At 43.5% G+C, this 19,208-nt stretch overlaps 1 protein-coding gene across 2 annotated transcripts; it reads right to left on the bottom strand.

Annotated features, from left to right (window-relative positions):
- Nucleotides 1–23: 23 nt before the first annotated feature.
- Nucleotides 24–17,617, bottom strand: LOC138635665 (ataxin-1-like). 2 transcript variants are annotated; one of them, XM_069723259.1, is made up of 3 exons: nucleotides 17,455–17,617; nucleotides 2,106–3,856; nucleotides 24–1,852 (listed from the first exon to the last, which is right to left on the bottom strand). In XM_069723259.1, the coding sequence occupies exons 2-3, from the start codon at nucleotides 3,696–3,698 to the stop codon at nucleotides 1,394–1,396; spliced, it is 2,052 nt and encodes a 683-aa protein (XP_069579360.1). In that variant the 5' UTR covers nucleotides 3,699–3,856; nucleotides 17,455–17,617; the 3' UTR covers nucleotides 24–1,393. The 2 variants fall into 2 exon arrangements, with proteins under 2 accessions (XP_069579360.1, XP_069579368.1); XM_069723267.1 differs by lacking the exon at nucleotides 17,455–17,617 and adding an exon at nucleotides 6,742–6,988.
- Nucleotides 17,618–19,208: the final 1,591 nt, after the last annotated feature.

Below are 19,208 nucleotides of genomic sequence, written 5' to 3'. Positions count from 1 at the left end.
AAATTGACACCTTTAATTAAATCTATAAAGCTTTTTTTCCCTTTATTTCTAGCGAACATCATATAACAGATTCACAATTTTTAAAAATATACATTTTTGTAGCTATAACATTTAAAAAGAAAAATCAACAGGTAAGATCTTGAAAATAAAAAAAAAAAAAACTAAAGTGAGAGAGTGTGCTGAATCAGAGGATATACCCGTATCTGAGTTTAAAATACTTTCATCATTTTCCCTGCCTTCAAACATATACAGTACATAAAAAAAATGAGATGGGAACAGAAGCGTACAGTACATGGGGGTCAAGAGTATTCACAAAGCATCATGTTCCAACGTGTTATTAGCACCATTACTCTTCAGCCGTACTGCACTTTTTACTCTTTTCCATCATTCAGTTTTTAATGGAAAAACACCATGAGTGTCGAGGCGATGTGGCACAGACCTGTCTGTGTGGGTGGGATTGTCTGTTACGCAGTTTTCATTAGTGTTCTCCCTTTCTCAGAGATAATGTTAAGAACATATTGGAGAGTAATGCCTTGACGAACATTTGTTTGAAATGACTCCCAGTGATGAGAATAAAAAAAGGCGAAGAGTTGCTCATACATTCACCTTGCCTGGCCAGGCCGACACGTCCGGATCGGCTCAGAAGCAAGAAAAAAAAAAAAAAAAAAAGAAAGAAAATAAAATGCATTGCAAAATTGACAGAGATTGCATTTAATCTGTTTAGCATATTTACTGTATATAACATTTGTAATGTAATATATATATATATATATAGTCCATTTTTGTTCATATACGTATATCTGCACTTCAATAGCGTTTACTTTCATAACACTGATTGAAAATACCCTGCAGCAAACACTTTCAGTAAGTAGGTGTGTGGGACAACCATTACAAAAACAGAGTGAACACAGACAAGTGCTTGATTGTCTCAATAAATGTCTTCAGTGTGTCTGTAAGGAGCCATCCAGACGTCCTTCAGCTGCTCCTTCTTTCAGGGCAATGCTAAGTAAGGTTGAGGGAAAGAGGGAAAGAGGGAAAGAGGGAAAGGAAAGGAAAGGAAAGGAAAGGAAAGGAAAGGAAAGGAAAGGAAAGGAAAGGAAAGGAAAGGAAAGGAAAGGAAAGGAAAGGAAAGGAAAGGAAAGGAAAGGAAAGGTTCAAAAAGGGCTGGACTAGAGTGGACAAGATTAATCTTTTGGGCAGCAGTGTGGACACCTGTAATTTGCATTTTCAGTTTTTAATTTTTTTTTTTTTTTTTAATTTTTTTTTTTTATTCCTTCCCTGCAACCCTACCTTGAGGTCTCTCCATTGTTTGTCTTGGTGGGTGCAACAGAGACAAGGAGGGTGTGTATGTGCTCGTGTACGTGTAAGTATGCATGTATGCATGTGCAAGTTTCTACTGCCACTTCATTAGCTTGGAGCCATGAGGTAATTCCAGGAGGCTTTCATCAGTTGCGGCTGAGGGAAGGGTGTCCGGGGCAGACCAGCGCCGTTTGCGCGGCCGCTGCTGCTCCTGAGCCGGTGGCTCTGCGGCCAGAGCGCGCGGGGGGGCTGGCGTGGTTGGAGGTGCATGGTGAGGAAGCGGTGGAGGAGGAGGTGGGGGTGGCATCTCCTCCCTGTGCGAGCTGCTGGACTCTGCTGGAGCCCTGGAGGGGAGTTGTGTGCGATGAGACCTGGAGCTGGTACGTGAGTGTGTCCGGTGGGTTTGGGTGGGCGTGAGGGCCAGGCAGACATCGCCCTCCATGAGCTGGCGGCAGGGCAGGCCATAGAGCTCTGTGGTTCTCTGGGGACAGCAAGAAGACCAGCCCCGGTCCTGCACAAAGAACGGATACTCCACCAAGACCTTCAGTAACTCCTACACAAAACCACAACATTGTTATAAACTCAACCAAGAGGCCTCTCAAGTCTGTCATTCATTATCACAACAATGCGACTTTAATGAAATGGATCAAGAGCATTTTAACCTGAGAAAATCAAGGCAACAGCAGCTGAAACTATGACTATTATCAACACTCATTTTTGTCGTTAAAATATGTGTTATCCTGGAATATAAATATGCTACTCTAGAGTAAGCAGAAGCATACTGTTTATCTCAAGACAAAGCTGACCTGAGTGTTGCGGTCTTTGAGGTGAACCTGCAGGTGGCTGAAGCCCTGTGTACTGCTGGGGGAAATCAGCAGCACAGTGCAGGTGCTGAGGTGGAACTCTGGGGAGGTATCCGCACTCCTCAGGAAGTCCTCAGTCCGCAGCTCCTCCACCCGCTTCAACCGCCCGCTGGCCAACTCAATCAGAGAACCCTTGGTGAAGTGAGGTAGGAGTGCAGGGGGAGATGGGTGAAGGGCCGGGGATGAGGTGTGAAGATGGGAGGGAGATAACTCTCTCCCTCGGTCTCTCTCTCTGTCTCGTCGTCTCTCGCGCTCAATGTCTCTTTCTTGGTCTTTGTCCTGTTGTTGTTGCTTCTCTTTGTCTCTGTCTTTACCTCGCTCCCTGTCCCTCTGTATGACCTTGTCTCTTTCCTGGTCTCTGTCCCGGTCTCTTTGTGACCTGTCATGGCTGTTAGGCAGACCCAGGGGTGAGGTCCTTAGATTGTGCTGCCTGGGGCCCGGCTCCCTGTGCAGGTTGTACAGAGATGTTCCTGAGGAGCTGTAGAGCGGGTAGGCCTGGGCCTGAGGGCTGGGGTGGCACACCGATCCCAAGGAGTAGTAGATTTGGGCTTCAGCTGGTGTGGCCCCAAGGTGGTCCAATAGTACCCCTCTACCTGCCCTGGAGTCTGGTCCGAGGGGATGGGGACTGGTGGAGAGCAAGTTGGAGCTGGTCTTGATTATCCCATGCAGATGTCTGTCCTGCAGTGAGGAATGTGGCTCGGGGCCCTCCTGAGCTTGAGGGTCTGACAAAAATGGCCCTCCAGAATGGACATGGGATGTTAGATCCTCCTGCTGTCTCCGTCCACCGTTGGCATGGGAGCTGTGTGAACTGACATCCAGTCTGGTTCTGCTGCTATCGTTCCCGTATTCTCCCGTGAGCAGAGGCCTGGATGCTGAGGCAGTCCTGCTGCCTGGCCCGTCCAGGCCATTGGGCCTCTTGCCCAAGAACCTGTGTCTCACTTCAACTAAACTTGGGTCTTGGGGGTAAAGAGAGTGGTGGCTGAACATGTATGACGGGGAGAAGAGAGAGGAGCTGTAGTCCCGCCGACCGCTGTTGATGTAGGACCACATCTCTCTAGAACTGGCTGGAAAGGGAGTCTTAAAAGAGGAAGTGGAGGAAGAAGATGGGGAAGGTGGCAACGAGAGGGGCCCCTCCCCTCTAAGCCACCTGGAGTGGTGGGGAAGGGGTGAGGCCAGAGGATCATCTCTCCAAGCAGGAGAACCTGAGCCCCTCCTTTCGCTGACCTGCGCTGGGAATAGGGGAAGAGAGACAGAGGGAGGGTAGCTCACGTGCCATGGTATGGGCACGGGGAGGCCTGGTGCTGGAGCAGGAAGAGGTGGAGGAGTGTGAAGGAGATGGGGGTTTGGGTTAGTCAGGGCTCTGTCCCTATCACTGGGATCCCTGCCTCCCTCCCCTCTCCCTGTGCTGGACCGACTCCGGAGCGGCACAGGGGGTTTAAACTCATCCAGAGGGATGTGGTGTTCTGCTGATCCTTGCCGAGACTCCCTCTTCTTGGGAGGGAGGCACTCTTTGCCGCGATCAGGGATGGGATTCATGGGTGGGCTCCAGCGGCAGTGGGGGCCCCCTGTGTGTGGGTGTAGGCTAGGTCACATGGGCCTCACGGGAGAAGGAGGGGCGCAGACAGAGGGGAAGGCTGATACACAGCATCACTGTCAGATCACTGTTGATTCTTTTGTACTGAAGCACCACTCACCTTCAGAGAGGAGGAGAGAGGACAGACACAGAGACGAGGTGGGTGAAAAGGGAGGGAGGGGGACATAGACAGAAGTAAGAGAGATTAAGTGTGAACATTGAAAAAGAACAGTCTGTCAGGTCCTGGCATCATCTGTAGTTAAGACTTAGCTGTCAGTCTGGTCAGACATACAAACAAACATTCGGCTGCGTCAGACAGATGGAGAGAAATCAGCGAGTGACTCCTTCTTCCAAACTACTTTAAAGAGTTTAGAAACTCTTAGCTTCTCTGATAGCTGTTGCTAATTAGTCATTACCTATGTGCAGTGCGGTGGGACTGAAACTACCCAACTTACTCGTTTCATTCAAACACATTACTCCCACATGTGGGCTAAAAATAAATTTAGCAGCCAATGAAGTTCAGAGGCAGTGCAGTATGTGTGTGTGAAAACACACACACACACACACACACACACACACACACACACACACACACACACACACACACACACACACACACACACACACACACACACACAGCAGGAGAGTTTTTATCTCTGACTCTCGGGGGATGATTGGAATATGTAGATGTTTTTGTACCACTTTCATGAAACACCCCCACGACACCCTCGGGTGTTCTCTGTATTTTATATAGGCTTACTACGAGCGCACCCCCTAACCCTTTTTTCTTTCAGACACACACGGACAGCAACAGACTCACAAATACTCCCTCAGGCGGCTGTACTTACTCCCCCAGTGATAGGCAAAGCTGGTCACCACCCACCCAAAAGCTGACAGAAACACTGTTGATATTGCCACCAGTTGTTGTGGATACAAGATATGTGTCTTTGCATATTAATTATGTGTCACAGCAGGAGTGTGGGGAAACGTGTGTGTGTGTGTGTGTGTGTGTGTGTGTGTGTGTGTGTGTGTGTGTGTGTGTGCGTGCATGTATGCCATGTGTGTGTGGTTTTTTTGGGGGGGGGGCCTGGGAGAAATGTGTGAATGTGTTTATTTGTTTAGGTCTTTGTGTGTGTTTGTGTTGGAGTCCTCAAACGTGTCAGAGATTTTGCAGCCTTGTTTCATTCAGTGAGGAATGCGGGGGAGCTCCACTAATTCTTTTCCAAACGGTTTAAATGAGCTCTTTTGAAATGATGGCTGCCGCGCTGCGAGCCCAGTGAGCCCAGCTGTTCCCTCCTCTACCTCCTCCACCGCAGCCACCGTCGCCGTTCCCGCCGCCGCCACAACACCACAGAGCCGTTCAGCCACTCAGCCCCGCGCTCACCCGCAAGTCTGTCTCAACTGCCTACCAACTCCCTGTCGTCTCACCATCCGCCACACTGTCACCATGGCAACTGTGTCCACACAAACACACTTGCACACACACATCCAGTTGGTTTAGAGAGGTTAGATGGGGATACTCCATGGAGAGGCGGGTACTCCGCTCCTGACTTGGTCCAAAAACAGAATACGTGTTGGAGTGGCGCAAGCTGTTCGTGCATCTGAGTGGAGAACTGAAGACTGGGTGGTGAGAGGAGGAGGATCTATTGTCCCAGACACTGACAGGACGGTGGAATACAGTTGAACATCGGAAATGTTTATGATGTACATTTATTAGGTCAGCTAAGATGTTGTTAAAATGATGCAAGTCCAGTTAAAATTATTTATTTTAAGTTCCAATGAAAGATGGGGGCTGAAAAAAGCTGTTGATTTGTGGTTTATAAAAAAAACCCCAATATTCTAGAGATGTAAGGCCTTCAGATTAGAGGAACAATCAGAACTCTCTGCCACACCGACACATCTTCCTTTAAAGATTTTTTTCAATATGTTTAATATCTTAACCAAATTTTTTTTTTAACTAAAAGAATTATTATTATCTCATTGATTCATTACATTTGACCAACATTATTTAACTATGAAATAAAAAAATAAATAAAATTGCAATAATGTCTCAAAAATACGAAATGGAAAAACATTCTGAAAATACATTTTAAAGCCACACACAGCATTCAAAAAGGTCAGAATTTGTCATTATTATAATTTTTTTTTTTTATCTTACAGGGGAGTTTTGCAATGCAAAAAGTTGTCTAGAATGCAGATGATTTTTTTTTTTAGATTAAAAATAAAATAAAAATCTGGTTTCAGTTTTTGTCCTCAAATGACTCTTACACCCTTGTCATTTTGACAGTCATTATGGAATAGGTTGTCAAAACAGACCTAATATAAACTTGCCAAAAAAGTACAAGAAAACAAAGAGCACAATTGTGCATGTGGAGGAGTTTGCAGAGAAATGTCTTCTAACAGAATCCTCCTACACTGTGGAGACATGCACACAGAGCTGGAGTTTAGCTGGAGCTACTGTTGTTGTTGCATTTAAATATATCCAAATAGTCAGATCACAGGCATAACGATGTTACACCCCCCCCACCCTTCCCCATGAAATATTCCTCAAGGCTTTTGATTTGCAATGTAAGCCTAGATATAATTAATAAATACAAGTCCCTTTTAGCTTTTCTTCAAACTAATAAACACAAAAACAGTCTGGAACAGTTCAATTTTTTTTTTTTTTTATTATCCTGAAATGCAAACTGCTTACATTTCTTAACTTTCAAACAACTTCAGATTTGACAAACATATTTGCACTGCTCTGGCTCATCCCGCCTTTTCTCTACACGCATTTCCCAGGAGAGCTGTCAAACGTACGTTTGTCTCTGTGCTCATGACTGCAAACCTCAGAAAAACAGAACTACAAAATATTAGTGGCTAGTTTTGCCTTCTTTGCTCTCAAAGAAACATGGATTAAAAGCTCTTTGGGGCTAATTGCAAAGCAGTCAACAACAAAAGAGGGAACATAGGTGCAGACACAGAGGTGGATGAAGTTGGTAGTTGTTGTGATGCGAGACTGACCTTAGGCCGAGCTGAGCAGACGTCCCATTGTTGGCAGTCATTCATTTTCTAGTCCTCCCAGAGGGTCAACCCACTCCTCAGCTCCTTACTGTGCTACAGTGCTCCTCCACGGCAACACCGGCAGTGACAGCACCCGCAGATATCAGCAGCCTCCAGCTACACACTGCCTCTGATCTCTGTGCGCGTGAAATAACACCAGCGAGCCCACCAAACTGAGGGAAAAAACGGAGAGCCTGCTATCCGTCTCTGAGTCTGTTGCCTATGAGAGTATGTGTGTGTCAAGAGTGTGTGTGTGTGTGTGTGTGTGTGTGTGTGTGTGTGTGTGTGTGTGTGTGTATGTGCTTGTGTGTGCAAAGGGCTAAGGAAATGAGTAATATCTAGCAGTGAGAAACATGTCTGCTATGCAGAGCCACACAGGCAGACCAGTTGCTGCTGCCGCCCACTTGCTTTAATCACTGTGAGGGATACAAACATGCATACACACGCATATATATATATATATATTTGTATATATGCACACAAATGTACACACAGTCAAGGATGCAGCCCATATAGATACTGAGCAGTATATTCTGACTATAGGTTGCCTTTGTACTGTCTGTTGTTATACTTTCCACATGCATTTTATTTGTCTTTTTCATCAAACATCATTCACCAATCAAATCATCAGAAATTAAATTATTAATGCATGTTTCTGATGAAGACTTTCTCATGTAAGACATGCTAGCACATAAAAGGGAGGGAGGGATAGAGAGGAGACAGAGAGACAGTTGATGAGAGACAGGGAGGGACGTGGTAGGAGGCTCATCCTACACACACAGTCTCAGACTTAGGCTTTTTCTGCTGCCTCTGACTCAAAACTAAACCTCACATCCATCAAGCACACACACAGACTTCTTCTTTTTGTTTATCAGTAGTTTCATCTGAATTTGTGTCATTTGTTTTCATCAAAGCACTTTGTGACAAACCTGCTTGTTAAAAGAGCTTTTATGAATACATTTTATTTGACTTCATATGCGCACGCACTCATACAGGCTCATACGCTAACAGGAGCACTGCAGGAGAGCTCTAAATGATTTGCTTCAGTGATTCAGTCAGCACAAGTGAAGTGTGCTGGTATGGCTGGTGCCGCTTATTAGGACTGTATCGGTGAGAGCAGTGTAGTTCATTCACAGCGAGAAATCAGAAACCTGTCAGTATAGAAACCGTTTGCAAAATAATAAACAGGCCCAGAGTTGAAAATGCAAGGCTATGCAAATAACCCTGTCTGCTCCTCGTCAAAGAAACAGGGCCAAACCTCAGCTCATACAAGCTTATGTTAATTATCAGCACAGAAATGCAATGCGGGAGTGAGAACATTAAGTGGAGCACAGGGGGAAATAGGATTTAATGAAGCAATCAAATCATTATTTGTGGTTAATTGTAAAAAGCAATCTTTATGTTCTTTCATACTTCTAAAAGCAATTCATCTGACCTTTCAAACGTAGACGTGGAATGCAGACTCGAAATGCAGACTCGAACCCACCAACAGTAAATTAGTTAACCTTGTCTAACTTCTCAACCTCAGTGGGATGGAACGCTAATCAGACTTCTAGGTGTTTGAAAAAACATCGGCTTGAACATTGAAACATTTTCACAATGAGGTGACAACATCTTCTTTGACATTTAGGTGAAAATTCCTTGTATTTTTAATGTGATGTGCGCTGAGGTCGTGTGGGCTCGACTGCTGTCTGCTCCGGCAACTGTAGAATTCGTGTGGGTTCATTACATGCATCACAATTAGTAGAGACAAAAGGGGCATAATTAATTTTTTTTTGAGAAATCTGGATTAATAAAAAAACAAACAGTTTTTAAATTATGCTGTTTTTTTTTTAATGCAGGCCAAAAGGGAAATGTAATGAATATTCTGACTTGACAAGCAAAACTTGAAACAATATCTAGTTTTTAAACTATCAATAAAAACAATCTTAAAGATGATTTGAAACAAAGAAATAAAATATTTTGAACATTGCATTAATTTCACGTTCAGTAAAAAGCCTCATTCAGCCACAATAAAAAGGATGAATAAGGATCAAGTATTGCAGGAATCTTACTAATTTAAGAGGCTCATTTACCAACAGTAAATTGCTAATTTAGCTGCACAGTTGTCAGCATTTTGCTGCTTAAATCAGCATTTTCTTATTATATTGTAGAAAGCAACCCGGTGCCACAGTTACCTTGGCAATGACAATGAAGCTTTCAAAAACACATTTATGCAATTCAACTTCCTCCTTGAACAACATATTTTTAACAAAAGCTACTTAAACAAGGTAGGCAAGATGGTGAGTAATCATACTTTATTTATTAAAATATAAAAAAATGATCAGAAAATAAATTAATTGTAGAAAAGCAAATTAAGTAATTTCTTTCTTCTAAAGATAATTAACACCTCTGTCCTGCAATCAGTATTCAGCACAACTATTTTAGATACATTTGTAAAATCTGTCTTAAATGAAATTTCACATAAATCATAACACCACTCAATGTTTGGTATAAATTTACACGTAACAGTTGAGTCATAGCGAAAGAGAAAGAAATAAGACTGGGTTCATCATAAGGTGTTTACTATAATACAGAGATATAGAAATGACTATTGTGTTCTGCTTATGTATGCAGACTTTGATATTTAGCATATCGAACACACACACAGACAAACATCAACACAAGCAAACACACAAAGGTGTCACAGTGCTGTCAATCATTTGTGGCACCACTGAAGCATTTGGTGTACTCGTCCGCCATCTCTTCTGCTTCTGTCTGTCTGTCTCTCTGGCTTTGCCCTATTTAATCTGTCCATTTCGCACACGCACACACACACACACACACACACACACACCGGGTCAGGCCGAGACGAGAAAGGTCAGAGGAGTCAGACTACATTCAACAAATCATAGTGGAAGTTTAGAGCAGCAGTAGGGGTCAAAGACCTCCACAGGTGAGGCTTTCGAGAACACAGAACATTTTACTGTCTTAGTTTTCACTGCTTTCTTTTTTTTTTTTTAAAGAAAGAAAATGTCATTTTGCATTGTTTTTTTTAGTTTTTTTTACCCTTCCTATGTGTAGCCTCGTATTGGGTGTCTGATCACGTTTCAGGCTGAGTGGGAGATCTATGATGGGCGTCTGATGCAGCAGAAATTTGTTGCTGAATGTAACAGATCTGAACAGAGGGAAGAGTAGAGGAGAGTGGAGGAGAGGATGGGGGGTCGAGGACACAGCAGATAAATGGACAGACATACATACATACAGATGAAGAGACAGTTAGAGAGACAAAGAAAGATATACACATGGAGAGAGAGACAAACGGACGGACGGACGGACAGGCAGACAGACAGATAGTCAAATGGATAGATGAATAGATAGTTGGATAGATGGAGAGATGGAGAGATGGGTGGAGAAGGAAGATGGATGGATGGATAGATGGAGATGGATGGATAATTGTAGTTGGAGACATGAGAGATGGATAGTTGGATAGATGGATTTTCTCATCTAACAGGGAGAGTCAGTGATGGGGGGGGGAGGGGTGTGTGTGTGTGTGTGGTGGTGGTGGTGGTGGTGGGGGGTGGGGTGGGGTTGAGTACTACTAGCTTTGTGGTGGCTTACTCTACAAAGAGCCAGGATAAGCTGATAAAAGGACAGGGTGATACGGGCAATAGCTTATTGGGCAAAAGGCCAGGTCAGTCTTCAGAGCCCTGACCCATTCTTCAGGATGAGCCAGCAGCCCTGCCCGCAGCAGGCTCAACCACAATGAAGACAGGCTTACGGCTCAGGCGTTACTATTAGCGCCACCACACATGCACATACACACAAACATCCACACACAGACTTTGCAGCATGTAGACAGAAACGTGCATGCTGAGAGTCAATACAAGATTGATTCTTTGTAAAAATGTGCTCACTCATTACTGTCCTGTACATTTTACTGCTGCAAAAAGTGATACAAATATTTACTCATTTTAAATGGGAGTAAGATCAACAGGGTGTGCCATAAGTCCAGCAAAAGAAACGGAACATAGCACCTTCTACATAGCAGAGCTGTAGACAGAATATGCAGAACATTGCAAGTGCAGAGCTGATAGGAAGAAGAGTACAGCAGTGTGAGTGATGCAGACTAAAGGGTGACGCCTGTAACGTATTGCTGGGTTAATCCCTGTGAATCCAAACTGGTACGGCCTAAAGCAGGCTTAGTATAGTTCTGTGAGGAAATCCCCCTGTGTAGTGGTACAGGCCATTAGCCCCTGGGGTATAAATAGGGCAGCTATGGCTCCTTAAGCTGGCTTTTACGCAATATCAGTTAAAAATATGACTTGACTAATTACATGCAGGTCAACCAGTCAGCAGAAGCAAAAATTCCTCCACCTCCTCTTCCTCTGACCAGACTGCTGCAGTGTTCTTCAGCCTCTGTCTTTGCTTCCACAAATACATGCAGACGTGTGCTGCACATGAAAATGTGCACACATGCACAGAATGGAACAAGTGGAACATTTAACAGGTATTCTGTAAACTTTGTGGTTGACATTTCAAAGGTGGGTGTTATGTTTTTGTCATTCATTGACATTTAAGTTTCTACTGATGGGAGTTTCAATTTTGCAGTTTTCCACTGTCTGATAATTTGTCTCTTTATGCGGCATTTGCATCACCTTTTTTTTTTCAACCACAAAGAGCTGGTTTCGGTTTGTAGGCATCATGCGCAACACAAAGATGTAAAACACAAAATAAACATCAAATGTGCCAATGGGGTGAAATATTCGTATGCAACTGCAATGATAGTGATGTCACATACTGCTGATGCACAGTCATCCTTTTTTTTGTTTTTGTTCTTGCAACTCACTAATTTCCTTCCTTAAAGTTTTTACAACTTTTTACATGCACTAAACTGCTAGTAGTACAGGTAGAAGCCCCTCCCACTAGTTTGTGACATGATTAGCCAAAGTCATAGTTCTTAATGTGAACAACAACTCTCACACTATGAGATCAATAGCTTATGAGTGGGGTGGAGGCGGGAGGGGTGAGTGTGAGAGCGGGAAACAAAGTCTGATGGGGTAAAAACAGCTTGAAAGAGAGCGGACAAGTGTGTGTGCGTGTGTGTGTGTGTGTGTGTGTGTGTGTGTGTGTGTGTGTGTGTGTGTGTGTGTGTGTGTGTGTGTGCGAGACAGAGGATTACTTTTCAGTCCAAAGGTTCGTTGTTTTTGGCACTGTTCCCTGGCGACTGACAGTCAAACTGGGTTTTTGTTAGTTCTCTGGTTTAGCAGCAAAATGTCAGCAAACATAGTGATGACATCTCCATGGAGAGAGCATGGCCAGGTCTCCTGTTGGTACCTTAAGTGCCATTCATTTTCTGAGACTGTCTAGACTAGCTTCACAGATACTGTCTAGAGTACCTTTATCTCTGCTGGTATTCAAGGCAACATTGCTATACACTGCCATTATTGCTACTGCTCTACAACCCCTCCCACACCAAATCTGCCACCCAGACACACATGGTCACAGTCATTTACTCAACACATTGCTTATGCTGTTTGCAGAGGGTGCTGCAAATTATACTGAAATATGATTGAGTGGGCTTGATGCTTATTTTCAAAATGAAAATAGGAGAGTCCCAATACCACTTCAAAGAGAACTTTTGACACTCAGTTTCATATTTTCCAGCTAATAATTATGAAAAAGATAAATTGAATTAGAAAAATATGTTTTGCTGAGAGATTTTATTGTTACACAGGACAAAAAAAAGGAATGAAATAAATAGGAAAGCATTACAAGGGTAGGAACGGTAACATACATCCAACTTCAGGACAGGCTTTCAGGACATTATTGATGCAATAGGCTACAGGATGTCTCAGATGTTACTCTTTCTGGGCAGTGATACCAAAACCAATACTGTGCAATATATTGTGTTTGTGCACGTTGAGTCCGTCTGTTGGAGGGAGCAGATTTACTTTCATGGGCTCCACCAGGCAGAAAGGCAGGCCTGGCTGAAAAACTGTGGGTGTAAGTGGTGGGTGGTAGGGTTGAAAGGTCGCTGACCCCTATTGTAGATGAAGTGTGGAGGAGGAGAACATACTGCTTGATCATACACAAGGGTTAGCGAGTCAAGGCCAAGGAAAACGATCTGTGCGAACACAAGGAGCGAAGAACAGACTCCGATAACTGGCAGATTGAATACACATCTTTGCTTCGGAGCACGCGCACGCACGCACACACACGTGTATATACATATATACGTATATATATATAGATAGAGTGGTGGAAAGGAATTAAGTACATTTACTCAAGTACTAAAGTATAATTTTGAGGTAATGTACTTTAGTACAGTAGTTAGTAAGTATTTTTATGTTCACTTTTAAGCACTTTATACTTATACTTTTTATTCGAAAGCTTTAATTGCTTTTAAGTTAAATCATTTGACACAAAAGATAATATAACAAGCTTTTAAAATCCAGCACATTGTTGAAGAATAAACCAGTAGTTATCAACCTTTTTGGTTTCTGACGTCTTACAAAAAGTACTGTGTAGTAGGGGTGACATTTTAGATGCCCGAGATGACCACTAAATAGGGATTTTTTTTTTTCCCCCTCTAAACTTATCACATTGTTTCATTGCAATAAATACTTACACAACCCAATATCTCGTCAAAAATCAAAGATTAGAGAAAAAGTTGAAACTTTGTTTTCTGTCTTCTTTCCTCTTCTAATAATCAACTCACAACCCCTACAGTTTATCTGGTGTTACTGTATATTAAATAGACAAAGCAGTCTAGACTCCAACAGTGACATTCTGCTTACACGCTGATGCTTCAGTAATAATAATCTAATGATGTCATATATTATGATTATCAGTCAGAGGGACCAATCCAGTACTTTAACTTCAATATTGTAACTACTTTTTGCTGCTGATAATTGTGTACTTTCACTGAAGTAGGATTTTTCCTGCAGAACTTTTACTTGTAGTAGAGTATTTTTTCCCATTGCTGTATTGGTACTATAGGACCTGAATACTTCTTCCACCACTGCACATGTCTTCACACATTCAACAAGTGGATTTGAATGCAAATGCATCCTATGAAATATCACTTCCTGCACCTTCCTCTCATGGGACACCTCGACTGACAGCTGTGTCTGTCACCTTAAAGTAGTCTGGCGTGGTGTCAACTGTATTCAAACAGCGGCTTGTGTTTGGGATTACTCATCACACTCCTGGATCCTCTGCTGAGCTCCAAAGTCAATTCCCAGACCATTCCAATGGTCAGAGTGCTGATCTGAGAACAGTGAACTTGCAAATCCTCTTCACTAATTCAACAATACACGCAGAATTAATTCATAATTGTATGATGTCTATCCTTAACAGTGTTGGTGCAGCATAATTTATTTTGTTAATCCTAAATATCATGCATTTAGGCAGGTTATTTAAGGATGTGGAAGCCAATCTGCCTGCCTGTGTATATATTTACATATTGTTTGATTGGCCAGTTCAGAGAATAATTATAAAGACATTTGGCTTCTCTTTTCAATACATCCAGTCTTGATTAATTAAAGTACAGTTCAGGCTTAGGTTAGGGATCTTTTTACAAATGTTTCCACCCAACACGAAGGATGGGGGTTTGACTCCTATTTCCGTTCTGTGAGACAATGACATACAAGACATGCAAAGACATGCGAGCCAATAGGTGTGACTTTGAGAAATTGTGCCTCACACATCCCGGAACATAGTGGTGAGTGTATCCCTGCTTTCTAAGCCCCTGAACGGGAACAAAGTGGTATAGAAAATGAACGCACAAATAAGGTTATTTGGGGTTACGTGGGCTCAAATATATGCTAACCTGCAGCGCCCACGGGGCGGGGGGGTTTCTGTGAGTGACAGACGGGGATGTTTTCAGAACAGCCGTGGCATACAGCCCTGAAAAATCACACATAAGTGAATGCCACACACTCACAGCTTCATATAATCATGCAAATGTATGAATGTGCTTCACTCTCTAAGTTTTCCCTTTCTGTGTCTTTCAGTCTCCCCACCCCACCCACTCTCGGTCTTCCTCTGTCTTTCCCTCTCACTCATCTGGGTGACTGTTTGAGAGCATACACTCAGCGTGGGTGAGAGTGCTAGAGTAGAGTATACGACTGTTAACACAAGGTGCAGGGTGTGTGTGTGTGTGTGTGTGTGTGTGTGTGTGTGTGTGTGTGTGTGTGTGTGTGTGTGTCTGCCTGTCTGCGTGGTGCTGTAGGTGGAGAGGCACAGCAGGGCGTGAAGGAGCGCTATGATAATGACAGGCCATGCATTATATAACATGCAGATTGCATAAGGAGAAGATTATTTTAGGTCCAGATATTGAGGATGTATAAGTAATTTTTTTACGTGGGTGTACAGCACTGTGCGCACCTCCAAGCGCACGGATGTGTATTTGTGTAGAAATGTTCTGAAATGTGCCTTTTTTTTTTGTGTGTGATTTCTTTCGAGGAGTGTGTGGGTGTCTGTAAACTAAAGTGTATTATGTGTTTGTAAGAAGGGGGCATGAATGTTTTCAGATTTCTTTCATAGCTATCTGCATATCAAAACAAGTATGTGGGAATGTTGGCACATTTGCGTACAGTGTGCATAAGGGTGTCTTTATTGCAAACTCCCACTCATTATCACTTTTAGACTTCAGAGATCCACTTAAAAAGGGCTGATTCTTCTTGTCGGGTGAGAAACCTCGTAAAAGACCAGTTTTGATGATTTTTCATGTTTGAGCTTGTGTTTGAAAGAACACATGCTCCTCTATGGACCGCACAAATTTCATGACTCTCTCTCAGTCACAAGGTTATGGTCCTACAGGATGTGTTGTTTGGAGTCACAGAAGTGAGGCAGCGCAGATACAGTCTCCGTGAGCCACTGCCTCTACTGTGCGCCTTGCTCCATGCATGAGTGTGCCCCTGTAAAAATAGACCTCTTAAAGGGCCAGCATCCACTCAACCTTCTCCCACAAGAGGCCTGTTCTCCTCTGGGTGACAGTACTCTAAGAAACATGCGATTCGAGAACATGTTGTATTTCTCATTCATCGCGCAGAGACAAGTTGTATTTCTGTGTCCCCAAAGATAAGGAGCCATCCCTATGTTCGGCTTCCCTTTACATCCTTCATGAGGGCACATCTCTGGTACATACAGGTGTATAACATAAACCCCAAGACTTTATCTTGGTACGTTACTATGGCGCACAAACACATGAGATCTGGGTTTTCAAACCACCAGACTTCGGCATGAACTCTCATTGATATAACAGAGAATCCTTCCTCAACATGCGAGTAAGAAAATCCATTCAGAGAACAAAAAAAAAAAAGAAGCTCCTCGCAAATGAAGCACCGAAACATACAATCTTGCAGTGACTTCCTGTACGCTCCAGCAGATCATGCTCATAATTGAAATAAGTTGATTAAGTCAGCAGGGACAAATGTTGTACGTCTTGCCTGAAATACATCTATAGCTGAGAAGTGTTTGAACCTGTGAAATGTTCCTATATGCAACATATGGGATATCACCGCAACAGAAGGACAGCGCCTTCTGTAGCAGAAATAGACATAGAGAAATCATAAATGTGCATAGTGGCATAGTGTGTCTCCATCGAGAATGGCGACTAATGAGGAGGGATTCGAGTGGAGTCAGTGACTGAACCACAAACACAGCTCTGCGCTCTCGACAGAGGGGTGCCGAGGTCTTCAAATCAGAGTTACAAAGTTGAGGGGGAAAAAAAAAAAAATCAAAGGGGGTATTTGAAGTTCTGCTAGTTATTTTTTTTCTCTTCTACACTGGTTGAGTACAAAGTTAGATTGCAGATGACGGATGCACCTGCCAGCTGACAAGTCCTCCCTTTTATTGTATGAGATATTTCCCACACTTGCCCCCCCAACATCTGCAAATCTTATTTTGTGTCTCTTCCACCTCCCTCACTCTTTCACTTTCCAAATTTTCCCCAACTGGACTAACCCCACCCTCACCAATCTCATACCCATCCCTCCCAATTTAAGCGGGCTCCTCGAGGGCCCCTGGCTATCTCTGGACCAGGGCTATTTAAGCCCACTGCTCTAATTCTGAAAGCCCTGATCTGCCGTCGGGCTGAGTGATGAACCTCCACCTCTCTCCCTCTCCCTCTGACTCTGTCTTTCTCACACACTCCTTCTCTCCGGATCAGTCACACTCTCCCTCTTGTTCACACTCTTGCCGTTATTCTCTTCCACGCACACAAACACCCACACACATTGGTGCTGACTTACACGAGTCTATAGACCATGCTCATTCACACACACACACGCGCGCGCGCGCGCGCGCGCGCACACACACACACACACACACACACACACACACACACACACACACACACACACACACACACACACACACACACCAAACAATTCAAACATATTTTCTTCCAATTTCCAGCCCAGCTCACTCGCATAATGACATGCACCCACGGCAACTCTTACACCGGTGTTCTCAGGGCATTCAAACCACACAGCATGGTCTGTTTATCCCGTCATTCAAAGTTGCCAACACACCTGTGCTCCCGCTCTCCGACACACACACACACACACACACACACACACACACACACACACACACACACACACACACACACACACACACACACACACACACACACACACACACACACACACACGCCCGAGAAGAGGAAACGGTGTGGTCACATACCTCGCCGGGTGCCTTGCGTAGCAGGTATCAGAGAGTTTACTCATTGGATCAGGCGGCAGCAGGCACGTAGGAATATCCAGTTTTGAGACTGCGAGTCTCTTCCTCCGCTCTACTGCTCAGCCTTCCCTCCCTTCATCCTATTCCTGCCTCTCCTCCTTCTCACTCTCTAAACGCCTCTTTGCTCTCTCTCTCTCTCTCTCTCTGTGAGTGCGCTCTCTGTCTCTCTACCCAGCTTGCTTGATCTCTCAACCCCCTCCCTCCCCCCCCTCTCCCTCCTTCTCACTGACACACACCTTCTATGTCACTCTTACAACTTCAAACTACACTCATCCCTCTTAGTGAGTCCCTCTGACACACAGCGACACTTGATAACTTTTTCTTTCGCCTGCCTAATATGCTGTCTGTCTCTCTCTCTCTCTCCCTCGCTGGGAGTGTATAATTAGACAGAGCTCAGTGGTAATACAGTCAGGCTCATTGTGGGAGCCTTAGCATTGCTGCTCATGTTTGGCTGACAGCCCAGCGGCTTCACTCATTAACCTCCCTGGAGCTGCAGAATGGACCAGCCCACAGCCCGCGCTATTTGCTGCAACACCTCAGCCTCTTAGCCCCTCAGCCAATCACAGTCCATAGGGATGATGGAAAAGGTGTGCTTGCCTGGCACAGTGGTGTAGGTGAAAGAGCTAAACATAATCACTAAGTATTGACATGCTGCAGCAGGTGAAGTGTAATACCAACTGGTCAAATCTGACACTGAGGTTTTCATCACACTCACAACAAGTCAGTTCTCCTTTCTTAGCTTGATCACTTCATGGTCGTAATCTACGTGCAGTGGCATCATGTGCTTTTCTTTCAAGCCTGAAACCACAACAAGACAATTTATACATCTTATTGTGAAACCATTGCGAGGTATGGGAATATCCGCTGTAGTGTAGCAATAAGTCATATGCTCTCTTTACTGTACTGTGTGCCCCAGTTCCCTGAACATGACTCGGCATTAAACCCTTCCTTTATCTCACGGACGCAACTATATCGGAAAAAGACTGGCAACTATTTGGAGATCAAAGTTAGAGCAAAGGAACTGTCATTACAACTTGAAATATCATTATCATATCATAATACACATATCATTGCATTTAAATATATTATATCGTGATCTAAAAACAGTATTAGAATTAACCACTCGACGCTCACTTTTAAATGTCTCTTAAGTAGCTTTAAAGTTGTCAAAATCTTGTGAAAGCAAAGAAAGCTTGTTCCAACTCTTCATTGAATCTGTATGATGATAATGCTGAGAAACTCAACAAGGTTTAGATGCACAGCACATTGTAAGTTTGTAATGACTGACTCACTGCTGACACTTCTTGTTAAGAGGTTAAATCATGTTGAACCTTGAGTGAAGTGCTCTGTACTCGACTTTCCAACTGAAATATTCTCCTCAGTACAATGGGAGTTGGAGTCTATGGCCTGCGCCCGCAGAGTTAACAGCAAAAGTGAAGAGACAGCTTATTTCAGACTCAATGTTCACAGTCGTCCTTATTGGAGTCACCAATTTGTTATTTTTACAATTGAAATGACAATGCTTATTCCATTTGTGTATTTTTTTTTTCTTTGTGTCAAAAGATCTCTGAATCCTGGGCATGGAAAATGATGAATGAATAAATAATTGCTCATAAATGTACAAATCACTGCTTCTCTGAGGCAGCTGCACAAAAACTCCTACATATATAATCATATTTTATTTGTTAATATTTTTT

The sequence above is a fragment of the Brachyistius frenatus genome, unplaced genomic scaffold, assembly GCF_029030835.1.
Source record: "Brachyistius frenatus isolate BFR_SWC_R1_liver_20210118 unplaced genomic scaffold, ASM2903083v1 Contig_6, whole genome shotgun sequence".
NCBI lineage: Eukaryota > Metazoa > Chordata > Actinopteri > Embiotocidae > Brachyistius > Brachyistius frenatus.
Note: the sequence above shows the minus strand (reverse complement) of the source record. Positions and strands in the feature narration are given on the sequence as shown.